This window comes from Paroedura picta, chromosome 5, assembly GCF_049243985.1.
Source record: "Paroedura picta isolate Pp20150507F chromosome 5, Ppicta_v3.0, whole genome shotgun sequence".
In the NCBI taxonomy this organism is placed as follows: Eukaryota; Metazoa; Chordata; class Lepidosauria; order Squamata; family Gekkonidae; genus Paroedura; species Paroedura picta.
The window spans coordinates 64,177,207-64,193,532 of record NC_135373.1 but is presented as its reverse complement, the minus strand read 5'-3'; the positions used below and the strand labels follow the sequence as shown (position 1 = coordinate 64,193,532).

The 16,326-nt window shown below is 40.1% G+C and overlaps 1 protein-coding gene across 3 annotated transcripts in view; it reads right to left on the bottom strand.

The window, feature by feature from the left end:
• The window catches only part of MOV10L1 (Mov10 like RNA helicase 1), a 39,922-nt gene that overhangs the window by 19,924 nt on the left and 3,672 nt on the right, over positions 1-16,326 (bottom strand). For all 3 annotated transcript variants that reach the window (XM_077338280.1, XM_077338281.1, XM_077338279.1), the window contains exons 3-12: positions 13,850-14,009; positions 12,664-12,776; positions 11,173-11,363; positions 10,556-10,699; positions 9,547-9,683; positions 9,273-9,429; positions 8,641-8,835; positions 6,937-7,051; positions 1,560-1,737; positions 458-525 (exon numbers count right to left, since the gene is read on the bottom strand). In XM_077338280.1, the coding sequence (XP_077194395.1) occupies positions 458-525; positions 1,560-1,737; positions 6,937-7,051; positions 8,641-8,835; positions 9,273-9,429; positions 9,547-9,683; positions 10,556-10,699; positions 11,173-11,363; positions 12,664-12,776; positions 13,850-14,009 (1,458 nt within the window). The remainder of the gene's footprint in view (positions 1-457; positions 526-1,559; positions 1,738-6,936; positions 7,052-8,640; positions 8,836-9,272; positions 9,430-9,546; positions 9,684-10,555; positions 10,700-11,172; positions 11,364-12,663; positions 12,777-13,849; positions 14,010-16,326) is intronic.

Genomic DNA, 16,326 nt, shown 5'->3' with positions numbered 1-16,326 from the left:
ACATGCAAGAGGAAGAAGACAAAGCTTGAGCTTCAGCCTTCCTACAGCTATTATATACTAACCCAATTACATTTCTACCCATATTTAATGGAAACCCTTAACTGTGGAAATTTGCCAAACTCAAACACAAAAACTTTTAATGAAATTAATTCTAAAGCAAAAAGGGTTACCTACAAACAACCTCAGCATAAGAGCACTTTCCACTGTCACCCCCACCCAAGCTTAATGTAGTGGCTGGAGTATCAGGCTAAGAACTTGAAAGATCCAGGTTCAAATCCTCACTCAGCAATGGAAGCTTGCTGGGTGACCTTGGGACAGTAATACATTCTTAGCCTCATCTACCTCAGAGTTGCTCTGAGGATAAAAGGAAGGAGAGCAGAACAATGTAACTCACCTTGAGTCACTAATGGGGAGAAAGGAAGTATAGGAATGAAGAAATAAAGCAAAAGTAGCTTACCTCTGTGACAGATGCAATAAAACTTATTTGTTCCAAGTAATCTTGGGTCTTCAATATCACTTTGTCACCTAATTTAGAACATACACATGAAACCTCTTCCTCTTGGTACAACTTAAAAAATCTTTGCTTATGTAACAAGAAATTTATGCACAGTAAAGTGCTTCTATTTTCAGGGCTTCAGTGATGACTTTAAACAACAGGTTAATATTAAATTCTTTACCCACACCTAGTATTTTGCTAGCTGTATTTAAACATACACTCTTGCCCTATGGATAGGACATGATATTCTTGAGAACATTTGGGAATGGTGGGATATACCTTTTAAAAATTAATGTAGAGTGTTCAGTTGGTTCTTGTTCTCTTTCACAAAAATAGGAAATAGTTTCATCTTCAGAACTCTTCCAATAGGTCAGGATTTTAATATACACAGGCTAGTGTGTCAATTTTGATGTCTTAAGCAAAATAAAAATTGCAACCATGGGTGCTTGTTTGGTTTTGGGAATTTGGGATACTTAACAGAAAGATTCCATTTAAGAGAAAAACATGTCAAGGTTTTGTCTTAAACTCTGTCATATCTCTGACTGGCAAAGCCAAAGCTATTGTATTACTCATGCCTAGTAAATGTTTTATAACTAGATTTAAAACCCATTGTAGGCGATACAACAGGCACTAGCATGGGGGAGGGGGGAGAACAGCAAAGAGAGAAAGGTAGAAAGAAAGAGAATGATTAAAAGAGAGAGCTAGGAAAAAAGATGGAGGAGAAAAACCCATGGCTGGGTCATGTGAGGGAGCCTCCTTGCTCCCTCCTCAGAAAAGGGGTGTCCAATAGCCAAATGGCAGCCACTGGTATGGCTGGATCCATGAGGGGCATGGCTGAGGGGCGCTGTCCCTCTGATTGGTCTCCCGGGCAGATTCTGAGTCTGGACAGCCTAGAGAGGGGCCGGAGAGCCTCCACCCAGACAGCCGTTTCTTAACTATATATGAGAAGGACCCAGTGTTAAGGATTATAATTGGTAATAGTTGCCAATGCTGTTGATGAGGCTAGAATATGACTCTGCTAACTGCAATATGAACATTACACCAAATATGAAGAACGGCACACCTATAGATAAGGGAGGGCGTCCCTCTGTTATCCCAGGCACGTCAAGAACCAGGATGTTCCCATTCCTTTTCAAGGAGACTCCACACAAGGCAAAACCCTTTATTTCCATTTCTTCATGAATTTCCTCAAGCCACAGAAGAGTAGAAAAAAATGCTTCATAGTTAGCTGGACAGAGGCCCTGAAATGAATGAAGTTTTTCACAAAGTTTAAATTGGAAAACCCACAAAGCAACAAACATTAAGGCCCGTTGTAGTGTAATTCTTTTAAAAGTAACTCACATTGTGCACATTGTAAATTAGCTGCTCTCTAAGAAGCTATGGGACTTCCAAGTGCTACAGATAGGCTTTAACAAGCAGGGGCCCAGCAATTATTTGCAGAGGGCATCTCATTCCTGCTCCCCACTCTTTCAAGGAAAGGAAAACACTGATAATCTCTTTTCCCTGCTCCTTTCTTTCAATAACCATGTGAGATAGGTTAAGCAGAGAAAATGTAACTGACCAATTACCCAGCGAGCTTTCATGGCAGATTGCAAATTAAACGAGCTGCCTGTCACTGTTGGTCAATGATGTCTTCTGCGCAGGCACACACTAGGACTGTGCTTGTGCAGGCCAGGCATGGACATCTTCTTTCTACCTTAAAAACTCCAAAGATTAAGTTCTTCAACCCTTTTGAAGCTGATGAATGCATGGGATTTCCATCAAATGCAACTTATGCACCAACAGTGGGCTTTCCCTTAGTTCCAAGCTGCTGCAAGCCCCCTTTCATGGCACAATATGCCCTGAGTGTTCACAGCAGAGCAGGAGGGAGAGAATGTGTGTCTGCACAAAATATGTTGATGAACAAGTTACAAGTACAACTGTTTTCATCTTGTCTTCTGGTGCAGCCCCACATTAGGACTATTAGCAAGGTACTAACCAGATTAGGTGGGATTCGTCTCTCATTGGAGCAACACTTGTAGAATAGCCTTGCCCAAACCACTTTCCTTGCCTGACAATCTAAAGCATAATGTTTCACAAACGTCTCCTTCATCAACCAGGTTGTCACCTTGCAGACATCCAGAAGGGGAACTAGGTGAAGATGGCAAACAAAACCTTTTCTTGGGTGGAGTCAACTTCCATGTGAAGAAGACACAGCACTTCAGATGACCGTTAGCAGGAATGGATGGCTGCCACCACTCATTTGGACAAGTACTGGGCTGAGGAAGCTATAACCTTCTTGGGGCCCCAATTACCAATAAACAGCACTTCATTCTTAAGAAATGATTTTGTTCTAATTATTAAAGTAACATCAAGGGTATGTTGGGCCTTCTCTGCCTCCAAGCAGGGGAAAAAACACCAGAAGAAATCTTCCTGTGCTGGGTGGAACCTGAAAGATACTTTAGGCAGGAAATCTGGACTCAGGTGTAATACAACTGCTCACTGAGTACCAAGAAAAAGCAGATGGCCTCTAAGTGCTGCCAGTTCACTGGCCCTTCTGGCTGAAGTAATAGTTACTAAAATGCTACCTTCTATGAGAGTAATACTAAGGAATAGGAGGCTAGAGGTTCAAAATATTCATCAGTCTGGCTGGAAATAACACTAGTGACCACTCTGGGACAATACGGGGTAGAGGGGGAAAGACATTGGATAGCACCTTTAAAAGCACTGGGCCAATTTGTGTGTGTGTGTGGGGGGGAACAGTAGTCCTTGCACCTCCTCATGAAATGAAGCAATAACTGCCAAGTGAGTCTGAAGACACTGATAAGTTGGCCTGCATTAGCAAGAGCAGGTACTCCAAAACAGATGACAGCAGGTAGGAAGGGCATTCCCCTCTAACAGACATCCAGGACTCAAATGTATCCCCACTTCTTGCCATAAGAATACCTAGTTGAGGGTTTATGGGCTTGAAACAAGATATCTCATACCTCTTGGGAGGAGGAACACCCTACGGTTAGATCCTGCATGCCATCAAATGTAGGTGTCCTCCATCATGGTGCAGTAATAGGCACCAAATCTAGATCAATAGATCAACAAATCTAGGTTGGGGGGAAATATTAAGTCATCCATGTTTACTAGGTGTAGCAACTATGAGATCCAGATCTGATGGAGTCAGAAGGGAGCTATTAGGATACAATCTGTCTGATCAGCTAGTATTTTCCCTATAATCTTGTTCAGGAAAAGGAAGGGAAGCAACACACAGAAGAGTATTCCTGACCGAGAATCTCAGGTGCAACCCCCCCCCCCCCCGAATTTGGATCACTGCCTGCCAGAGATCAGAACTCCAGAAATTTGGACTTGGCTATGGCCAACATATCCACCCGAAGATAACCCCGGGCATAAAACTGAATAGCATTTTCCAAAGCAACTGAAGCAAACCGAGCTGCTTGCTTTATATTTAGTAAAGATCTCTTGAGAGGAAGCAGGTCAGATTTTTATTCCTGTGAAAGGTTGTCTGTCCAGATCACAAAAGTATTAGTGATCTTCTTTTAATCTTGAAGCCAATTGTCTGTGTGTAAATACTCTATATTTTTATCTTCTTGCTTCAATTGTTGCCAGTCTTTGACAACCCCTTTCTTATTTCTATCTTGAATATGGAAAAAATTGACATTGAAAGCCTGTATTGTAAAATGGATGCAAAATTTTGGTGTTTATATTCCATTTGGAGCATTTATGGTGTAAAACTGTTGACAAAATGCCAAATGTTGTGAGAGAATTGGTACAAAATGTTTTATAGAGGGTATTTAATACCTAAAGTAATAAGCAAAATGTCCAGTCAACTTAATTATAAATGTTGGCGATGTGTTAAGACTCCTGGGTCCTTTTTCCAATGTGGTGGAATTGTAAAGTCATTAAAATTTTTAGATAAATTACAGATGGTTTTAAAATGTAAATTTCGTTTAGATCCTAAAAATATTGTCATTAAGTATCATTCCAGCAGGTTTATTAAGGGAAGGAAGATAATTTTTCTTCCATGCAACTACAGTTGCAAGAATAAAAATTGCTGCAGGTTGGAAAAGGCAAGAATCTCCACAGATGGACACTTGAGCAGGAAAAACCAGAGAACTTGCCGTGATGGCTAAATTGACTAATCTGGTCAACTGAAGACCACCAGATGAATCCCAAGACTGCTGGGAGGGGTATCTAATTGTTCTGCAACTTTATTTTTGTAATCTATTTCAATCTTTAAAATAAAAAAATAAAAAGAAATAATACTAGTAAAATTTGACAGGACAACTGAAGTTCTAATAGCTAAAGAAGAGGCGTCAAGAGATTTTTTGGGGGAAGTTTTAGTTTTCCTATCTACCAGATCCTTGAATATATTGTCTCCATCTTTGGACAACACAGTTCCTCAAAATAATGCAACCATAGGTGTATCAACGACAGGTACCTTTAAGTCCTCCATGGCCTCTTCAGGTAGCATAAACTGAACTGATGCTCCAGCCTCCAGCTGATATATGGGGACTTGGGGACCTGCTGGTTATAAGGGTGGTTCGCCAATGGCCCTCCAAAGACACTCCTTATCCAGGGAACTGGAATAGGCCCACCAGTCTTATTTTGATTTTTGGCCCTTGTTGCTGCAATCATTCCTGAAGTCTTAATTCTCCCTACTGCATGGCAGCCTGCCACTTACTTGATGTTTCCCTTTTGCGTGGGAGTGAGGTACTTGCCACAGTCAGGATGGTCATCGGAGTGACTGGAGAGGAAACCAGAGGCCTAGGCCCTCCCGTCCTGGTTTCCCAGCAGGCCCCAGAGTCTTTTGATCCAGGAGGTCCTTATCCCTTGTCTGAAACCTCAGACAGGAAAGGTTTCTCTTTCAACCATTCCTTTTTCTTTGTAGGCTCAGGGCCTTGGACCTTTTTCAAAGATTTCTCCATTCCAGCTGGCTTTACCACCTAGTAGTCTCTTTGTATTTTATTATTTTATTTTTAAAGATAAGTGGAGCTCAGCCCTGTTTGAAGTTCGAGGTCTATTCACCCTGGATGGGCACGTTTGCTCTGTCCAGGAAGGTATACAAAAAATCTGCATAACCTTGCCTTGAGTGAGAGGAGGTGTGACCTAACCAGTATGGATTAGGATTGGGAGCTTCAGCCACCGAAGCAGCCGTTCATGCCCAAAGCAGCTTGCACTGTACCCCCTACGCCTTGGCGCTGCCTGCTTCGTGCGTGAATGGCTGCTTCGGCGGCCAAAGCACTCAACCCTAGTATGGACAACTTCACCCAATGAAGGAGAAAGAAAGTTCCAAAAGTGCAGTTTCTCTTAGCTCCAATATTAAGGCTAGAACCCATTCTCAACTTTACTAGGCATAGATGGTTTGGATGAGAGGAAGAGGAGTTAGGACAATCATATTCAGTGCAAATGTTGCAACCCACAAACCCTACTTACTGGGTCTAGAACTCCTATAGAGCTGCCATATTTTTTGCTGCTTTTTTGGAGGATGTACTGCTAGTTTACATCTCTGCCTTTCTGGCATGAAAGAGCAGTAAGACAGCAAGACAGGGCCACTTAGCAATGGACAGGATACTCCCAGAACTTAACTCTTTGCTCGTTTATCACTACAATACAACATCTCATTTTGTATTTCCTGTTGATTGCTTTTACTACACGGTGTTCTGATCTCACCACCTAAGAGGTTACAACTTGGCCTCTCCCACTTCCTAAAACATGATTCTGTCACATGCTTGCAGCTTAATGGATCCCAATGTGCTGCTGGGAAGTCCAGAAATGCTGACCCTACTGATTTCAGGGAATTAAAAACCTCTCCTGAATTATTTCTTGTATTTACTTCGTACTCCTTAAGAAGTCAGAATAAACATATTCTGTCTGCTTTTCTGACACTGCTCTGCACAACCAATTCAAGTATATTATGCAGCTTCAAATGAACTTGCATGGTAGAGTCAAAGTAGATAGAATGAGGACCATGAATCAATCTGAAAAGAAAATTGCATATGCAATCACAAAATGGACAAGGGCTGAGTAGGGAAAAGAAGAGAGAATCAACTCTTCAAGGTCCACTTGGTTCAGACTGCTGTATTGTAATTAGCAGTATAAAAAAAAAACACTTTACAACATGGCCTTTTAAAAAGCTGCCTTTTCTCCTTTCTCCTAAAATGGAATGCTTGGTTTCAATTAGCAAAACATAGCGGGGCTTGATGGGTTAATTTGTTCGTCATAGGTCTCAACCAAACTGCAGTTGCATATGAGCCTTTTACCATTCACATATGAAGAATACTTATGGTTCATCAGATTTGATTTAGTGTAACCACAGGCCTATTTTCAGTTTTCACCATTCTTGTGCTCCTGCAAAGGCAACTGTACATATGGAGGCTACAGCTGCCTGCATATTATGCAACTGTATATTTAATTTGAGAGTAATTTCTATTGCAGCAACGCCATCCTACCTCTCCAAGATGCGGTTTGAAAATCAAAATATCCCATTTGTTTTCCACACATTTCCTTAATCTATCTGGAACAGGATATTGAGGAATGAAGTTTGGTAGCTGTCTCCTTGACTTCCTAAGATACATGATTGATAAAAACAACATCGCAACAGTAGAGTTTCACAGTATATAAAGTAATCTTCACATATTCAACTCAGCGAGTGGGGGGGGGGGAAGAGAAAAATATATTCTTGCAAGAAAACTACATTCAACCTCAGCCTTGTAACTAGGGCCATGTTTTGCATAAGGACACTTTCCAGTAGTACATCAGGAATGGAAAGAAAGTTACGGAACAAAATGTGAGTCCAGGCCAACAAAGTTTTATACGCTTTTGTGTGCAAGCGTATTTCTTCAGATATAACAATATCACTTCTTTATATCAGAAGAAGTGTGCTTGCACAATAAAGTCTGTATCTTGAATAAAACTTTGTTGGTCTTAAAGGTGCCACTGGAATCAAACTTTGTTCTGCTGCTTCAGACCAACACAGCTACCTACTTGAAATCTTAGAAAGTTATGTTAAGACAGTGGGTTGCTGTTCAAGGTTGCTGTTTTTAAAACATTTAACAGGCTTGCTACAGAGTTTTCAGTTTGGAGCAGGGTTCCAGCAGTAGGGCTACCATAACTGGAAGTCAGCCTGCAGTCACTGTAGTATGAAGTCACAAAAATCTGTAAAGCTCTACCTGAGCCATCAGGGGCGTGGCCTGTCCAGCTCGGATGATTTCCTCCAATGAAGGAAAACTCCTCTTTTTTCATGAACTGCAGAGAATGCAGCAAAGAGCAATCAAAAGAAGCTGGCAAAAGGTTTCATGGAGTTCTGGACAACAACCATGAATCTGTCAAGTTGCTTCATTAATATTTTACCCAAATAAACTGTATGGAGATCAGGCCTGTTCAAATTTGGCCCAAATTAGATGGAACTTTTCATTAATTGGGTCTGCTTCTCCAACACCAAACTCCTTCCCCCCATAGCCAGACAGCAACTACAGGGATTTCATTTTTCAAACATTACATGGGCCTGGTGTGGTTCAGAACTGTAACATGAGGAATGGAGGTGCCTCTGTCACCCCCCCCCCCAAGGCAAAATGGCCCTATGGGAGATAGCTTCCCCCCACATTATTATTATTATTATTATTATTATTATTATTATTATTATATTTATTTATTTCCCACCTCTCCCGACAGGCTCGAGGCGGGTCACAACAACTAACCCCATTAAAATTCCCATTAAAACATCAATCTACTAACATGACGGCTAAAAATCCCATCCCTCCCCTAATTTCAGAGCTGTGTTCACTGCTGTTGGGAATCCAAACCTGTTGTATTTAAAAACATTACACTGAGTTTGCCTCTCAGAATTATAACTAGTGAGACACAGTTGGGCAACTAGTCTGATTATACAGACAGTTTCTCACCTCCTAAGGTAACAGCCCAGGAGTACTTCATGCAATTTACACATTTTAAATATTTTCCTTTTATGTGAGTGTTAAACATCTGCCCCAACTTAAAAGTCTATAATTGTACCATCTTCTGTAAATGTCCATCTCTATACTGAAAGCATATTTTATTAATATATTTTTTTCTAAACACGGTTCCAGACTTAATAAAGAACTTCATTAAAAACAAACCATGTTATAATTTCTTCATCCTACTGTAAGGTACATTACCTTTTTCCTTCTGGAAAATTCACAACTACCTTTGTGCCCTGGAACTCTGGAGTAGACTGAGGTTTTATTGGGCAAAAAGGTTCAGTAGCTGCTATTTGCAACTCTTCTTCAGTTACTATAGTTGCTTCAATGTAGCGCCCAATAATGCAGTCAGAAAAACAGAGCAACAGCAGCTCTCTACAGCGACCAGGGTTTCTTTAAGGGAATAAAGTAAAAGAAAGAATTTCATTAAAGACATACATGAAATTTTTTTTACAGGAATAGCTATTATTACATGAGTCAAAAAGACAAGCTTTGAGCAAGAAAGACAAGCAAAGAGTACTTGAAAAAAGTTTTGTAAACAGCAAGCTTGGAGTGCAAAGTCAGGACTATATAGTAGATTAGCAGAAATGGACAATGGATGCAAGTTTACATCTGGCAGTGTGAGATTTAAGAAAAACATGCCAAACCACTACTGGCTCTAAAAGGATGTGCTTGGGCCTGTCATCAATAATGTTAACGGATCCTGAGGGGCAGAAATGTTTTATTCCTTAGCTGCCCCTGATGCACTTATTTGGAAAAATAAAACATAGAGGGTAATCACAATCTATTTACTTTGCAAAAACATTTATACCAATATGCAGTGCACTTACTTTGCTGTGCATAAAATCACTATACAAGTCTTTGTACCAGGAAGCAGAGAGATTTCTGTACTCGGCACTGTTTTTCCTTCTATGTTTTCTTTTTCATTGCTTAGTTGTTCATATCTTCCAATAACGGACTTGTCCTGATCTTTAATTTTCTTGAGATCTAAATCAAGATATATCAAATTAAATCAAATTATACTAAGTCTGACATGCAGAGGCTTCCGCATGGACAGAAGAGACATAGTCACTTGCTATGTTTAAGATGTTCATATATATTTACTTGGTGTAATAGCTGATGATAGAGATGCTGAAGAATTCTTGGGATCTTCTCTTGGCATTTGAAGACAAAATTGTTTCTCTTTTTCCCAGCCACCTAATCTGCAGCTTATTAAACAGTGTGCTGTTTGTCCTTTATTCCTAAAAAAAGAGAACACTGAGTTCTGTTGGCTTAAAAAAAATTCAATATATGAGATGAGCATTCTGTTTCCTACCCAGTAATTTTTATCCCAACAGGTGTTTGAGGTAATGCAATTAATTAAAATTAAATACGATTACGGTATTAGATTCACACTTAGTGGTCTAGTACAGGGGTAGTCAAACTGCAGCCCTCCAGTTGTCCATGGACTACAATTCCCATGAGCGTTAGCTGATAGGGGCTCATGGGAATTGTAGTCCATGGACATCTGGAGGCTGCAATTTGACTTCCCCTGGTCTAGGAGGAATACAACTGCAGTGGAAACAGCATTTGGCCCCAGCCATCAAGGATATAAGATGAAGATTTGTGGGACATTTCAAACATGAGCTGATAATTATACAAGGCAAATCTTTAACAGAGTGCAGACATCCCAATAACTAGAAGAATATGTCTGTACAGCAGTTACTGGCAAAAGGTATGCTGTCAGTTTCACTATCCATCTTATCTTAGGAGGAATACAACTGCAGTGGAAACAGCATTTGGCCCCAGCCATCAAGGATATAAGATGAAGATTTGTGGGACATTTCAAACATGAGCTGATAATTATACAAGGCAAATCTTTAACAGAGTGCAGACATCCCAATAACTAGAAGAATATGTCTGTACAGCAGTTACTGGCAAAAGGTATGCTGTCAGTTTCACTATCCATCTTATCTTAAAAATATCAATTTCCCTAAAATACACTTGGACTAACATCATCTAGAAAACCTACAGCAGAAGTTCACTTTAAAAAGTACATTATATTTTATGGTTCAAATCTGGCTTTAGATAGTTTAGGGAGAAAATACAAATAGCCAAAAAGCCAGCAATTTACTCAATCCAGACTTCCATGCTTTTCTTTTCTCCTAGTCTGAGTGTTCCAAAGTTTGTTGCTTCTGACACCTTGAGTCCTCCTTTGTCCTTCAATAAGTTTTCATATGGCTCATTCAAGTTCACTCCACTGGTGGTTGAAGATGCCCTGTATGAAGGCACAAATGGCTTGTTAATCCAAATAAAGCAAAGCTGTTCACACCAACTACATGTGCAATAATAGCCAAAATGCAACTCCAGCAGTTAACAAAAATACTGAATGAAATGCTTAATATTATCTATCACCCACCACGATGTCCCCTTCTCAGAGGGAGAACAACCTACACAAGAGAGCAGAGGCATACAAGATTTCCCTTGCACATTATATCCTTGGCACAGGTAGAGAACTTGCACTTCTGGAAAGAACCCAAAGAGATTTTTCAAAAACCCAAACAGATTTACTGTTTTAACAAGAAAATACTCTGCAATGGTAGGAGACGATTTTACAAACTAGTTTTTATCAGATTATACTAAACCCAAGAAGGAATCACATGCTAATTATTCTGCCAGACACATTTTTCTCATGGGCAAAGAAGCTTTTCAAGCAAAAACCAGGGGAATTCTCTATGAAATTAGATTTACCCATTATTTTCCAATGGTGTCATGCAAAGGGCTCTCCAAGTATAACATGACTGGTTACTCTCCACCACAACCACATTGACCAGATCATGTCTACGGGGCACATAACCATCAGGAAGTATTATTGAATCCATAGTGAAAAACACGCTGTCATCCACCACACCAATTCTTCCACAAACACTCGAAATCTGTACCTGCAACAATTACAGTTACCAGTAGATGTAATAAAAACTAAACAAACAGCAAAATATCCCTTTACGTTACTTAATGTATACTTAGGCTGAGGTTACCGGAGATAACAATATCTTAAAATGGCCAATGCCTCTTTGTATAGGAAGATCCTTGGCTACATTCAGCTGCCTTAGCAAAAAAGGTCTGACATGAACTGGCCCCTAATTAAGCACCAAGTATAACTAAACACTTCCAGTCTGACAGGCCTTGACTCAAGCTCTAATCTGTGAAACATCTAATCTTTGGAACCTGATCAAACAAAAGCTAGTTTCTTCCCCACAAATCACAATCTATACTTTACATGCACAGCATGACTGTGTAGGAGGAAAAAATTAGTTCAATGAGATTTCCAGTGAACAGGAAAGGGTGAACAGGAGTTTAGTTCAAGAATCCTTATTCCTGAAACTATACTCCATATCTGAAGCAAGCAAGCATGGCAAAAAGTTGTCTTTATACCATTCAAAGACGAACCTTTATTTTCTAGCCACAGCTAAATGATGCCATTTCTGCATGACCACTACAAAGAAATATAACATGACAGAGTATCACATTTCTTTTCAGTTGTCAATTAGATCAGAATAGCTAATTTGTCTTCTATAAATTAGGATTATACCAATTAATTTACTAAATGTGAGTTAAAGACAAATTTTGAGGCACTAGTATTGGTTGCTCCAATGCAAACATGGGGGAAAACATTTCAAATCACAGCAAAAAGAAATAAGATATGCTTGAACATCAATATGGTTCCTCACTTCTAATCAGCATGGGATTGGGAGTTGGTCTTGGACAAGCTCTCACTATGAATTCAAGTGCTCAGAGGGGCACACTGTTTAGAAATATCAGGTCCTTTGGAATTTAGGGAAGACTGCCAGACACTCAGGCCAACTTACAGTACTTATGTAGGATAAGCTTAATACAATGTTGTAGTGTATATATAAAACTGATTAAAGCAACTTAAATGTCACGGCTTCCTAGAAAGAATGCTGGTAACCACATCTTTGTACAGGGTGATGAGAGTTCTCCTTCAAAAAAGCAGTAAGTGCCTTCACACAACCAATACTGTCAGAGTGCCTAGAAGAAAGCCATGCCAGCTAAATTTCTTCATGTTTGTATGGGGCTTTACCCTTGAGTAGCTCAACTTATGTTTATTCTAACGCCAGCTACCAGTGCAGAGGTTCCCTAAATTACCTTTCTTCTGAATATTACAACACCTGATAAAATATTTGTACCCAACTCCAAAACTAAATGAGGCAATAGGCCTACCTTGTCCATTCTCTTATATCTTAAGGGCTTTACAGAAATTGCTTCACAGCTCCAAGTCTTTGGGTTAATAACATATTCAGCTTGTACCCAATCCCCTTTGTAAGGTTCAAAGTCTTAAAAACATAAAATCAGCACAAGTAGCAAAAGGTTTGGAGAGAGCAGAGATAAAAGTATGAGTCAGTTTTGTCAAAAGCATAACAAAACAAGGCACATAATACACGGTGGAGATTAAATATCAAAACAGCAAACTGGAAGAACAAAACAATTTGGACCCATTTATTAACAGGTATAGGTTGCCACGAGCATATCAGATATGTTTTGATTGTAGAGGCTTCCCATTATTTACCAGGCTCAATTCTATATGCTAGCTATCACCAATCGAATTTTTTATAACTTGGGACCTGAATCAACCCAAAAGAATGTCTCCTGCATAATGGCATGGGGAGGAAAATTTCCAAAGTTTCATTTTCCATTTCTAGAGTCATGGCTTCATCAATGTAATAGCAAATATAATTACCAACACAAAATTGGGCAAGCTTGTCACTTTCAAAACTATGATCAATTTCCCCAGGTGATTCCACCAACGAATCGCGCAAATACATTCTGCACTGATTTAAAAATGGAGAGAACAAATCCACAAACTCTAATATATTAATTCATTATTATTCAACCACTGGGGATAAGCTTTATATCACTGTCCTCCATTTTATCTTCACAACCACCCTGTGAGGTATATTAGGTTGAAAATGTATAACTGGCTCAAAGTCACCCAACAATCCTTCACAGGTGCAAGACTCTGCCTACGGTCCCTCCTCCCTCAGGGAGTGGGGCTGTTTTAGCCTCCCAGACTGCCCTGCTGAGACACCCCCCCCAACTCATTCAACTCAGGATTTTGTGTCTCCAAGGGACTATCAGATTGTACGAAGTCCAAACAACAAAGGGCCTTCTTCATTTTAATGCTGATTTGTGAGCTGGATAGTGGTGCAAAACACAGGCTATTGCCTTGGCCACAACACTATGGCTTAATTTATGCACCCCTTATGGATGGTGTCAGATGATCAGCTCTTGGAGAAGTTACATTAGTTGGGATTAACGAATGTTCATGAAGAAGACACTGTAAGAGGGGCAGCAAATAGTGCTACTTAACATCTAAGAAAGTCCTAAACCAAGAAAAAAATTAAATTACTTTCAAGAACGGCCTTCATGGAGAAGGATGTTGTTTGATTGATGTAGCCACCATCAGTAGTAACAGAGGTAATAGTGCCAACTAATGCTTTTGGTTCAGAGTCTGCACCAAACTGAAGCATGCTGCTACCATCTTCCCATTTATCTGAGACAACATCTACCTGCAAAAACAAACAGCACACTTTTATACAAGAAATATTCAAAAGGAAACTTTCTTAATATATTATTCCAGGCCATTAATAAGACACACCACACACAGCTAAAGAATATCAATTTCCCAACATACCTCTATATTTCTGAGGAATGTCTGTTTAGATGACTTCAGACATTATTCTTTTTAAAATTACTTGGTTATTAACTATGAACATAGAAAAATCAACTTGGTAAACCAACCCTGCCTGAGTCCTCAATGTGGAGAGAAACTGAAAAATGAATCAAAGTATACTTACTTTATCTGAACCTAGTTTCTCCATTAACACCCCTCACCTAATTCACAGAAAGAATAAGATCCAGATGAGGATCCAGCTGCTTTCACTACCTGCAACAGGTCTGCAGCAGCCACTATTAACCTCTGCCACCACTATGGTGCTCCGAGCAGGTGCCACTGACCTCCTCTGCTGCAACCTCCTTATTCGCCACACCCAGGATGACAGCAGGTGCTGCGATTATTAACCGGGGGGGGGGGGTCCTACCACCTTCTTGCTGGGGCTGTACCCAGCATGATTTCTAGTTCTCACTGTTGCTTCTTGACTTGCATATAGGTTTCTCAAGAGACAGATAAGATGCTCTGGTATTCCCATCTCTTTAAGTACTTGCCACAATTTCTTGTGCTCCACACAATCAAAGGCTTTAGCATAGACAATGAAGCAGAAGTAGATGTTTTTCTGGAACTCCCTAGCTTTCTCCATGATCCAGCGTATGTTGACAATTTGATCTCTAGTTCCTCTGCCTCTTCGAAATCCTGCCTGTACTTCTGGAAGTTCTCGGTCCACATATTGCTGGAGCCTAGCTTGTAGGATTTTGAGCATAACCTTGCTAGCATGAGAAATGAGTGCAATGATGCGGTAGTTTGAACATTCATTGGCATTGCCCTTCTTTGGGATTGGTATGTAAACTGACCTTTTCCAATCTAGTGGCCACTGCTGAGTTTTCCAAATTTGCTGGCATATTGAGTGTAGCACTTTTACTGTATCGTCTTTTAAGATTTTGAATAGTTCAACTGGAATGCTGTCACCTCCACTAGCTTTATTGTTACTCAGGCTTCTTAAGGCCCATTTGACTTCATATTCCAGGATGTCTGGTTCCAGGTCAGTGACTACCCCCTCGTGGTTATCAGGGATGTTAAGCTCCCTCTTGTATAGTTCTTTCTGTATAATTCTGCCACCTTTTAAAAATCTCTTCTGCTTCTTTTAGGTCCCTACCATTTTGGTCCTTTATCATACTCATCTTTGCATGAAATGTTCTCTTCATGTCTTCAATTTTCTTGAAGAGATCTCTGGTCCTCCCCATTCTATTGTTTTCTTCTATTTGTTTGCACTCTTCATTTAAGAAGGCATTCTTATTTCTTCTAGCTATTCTCTGGAATTCAGCATTCAGTTGGGTGTATCTTTCTCCTTCTCCCTTGCCTTTCACTTCCCTTCCCTCCTCAGCTATTTGTAAAGCTTCCTCAGATGGCCATTTTGCTTTCTTGCATTTCTTTTTCTTTGGGATGGTTTTAGTTGTTACCTCTTGTACAATGTTGCAAACCTCCGTCCATAGTTCTTCAGGCACTCTTTCTATCAGATCTAATTCCTTAAATCTATTTGTCACCTCTACTGTATATTCGTCGGGATATGATTTAGTTCATACCTGAGTGGCCTAGTGGTTTTCCCTACTTTCTTCAATTTAAGCCTAAATTTTGCAAGAAGAAGCTGATGATCTGAACCACAATCAGCTTCTGGTCTTGTTTTTACTGACTGTATAGAACTTCTCCATCTTTGGCTGCAGAGCACATAGTCAATCCGATTTTTGTGTTGACTGTCTGGTGATGTCCATGTGTAGAGTCATCTCTTGGGTTGTTGGAAAAGAGTGTTTGCTATGACCATTGTATTCTCTTGACAAAATTCTACCAGCCTGTGCCCTGCTTGATTTTGTACTCCAAGGCCAAACTTGCCTGTTATCCCGGTTATCTTTTGGCTTCCTACTTTAGCATTCCAATCCCCCATGATGATAAGCACATCATTTTTGGGTGTTGCTTCTAGAAGGTGTTGTAGGGCTTCATAGAACTGGTCAACTTCATCCTCTTCAGCAGCAATGGTTGTGGCATAGACCTGTATTACTGTGATGTTGAATGGTTTGCCTTGGATTCAAACTGAGATCATTCTGTCATTTTGGGGATTGTATCCCAATACTGCTTTTCCTACTCTTTTATTGATTATGAAGGCTACTCCACTTCTGAGACATTCTTGCCCACAGTACCTGATGGTCACCTGAATTGAA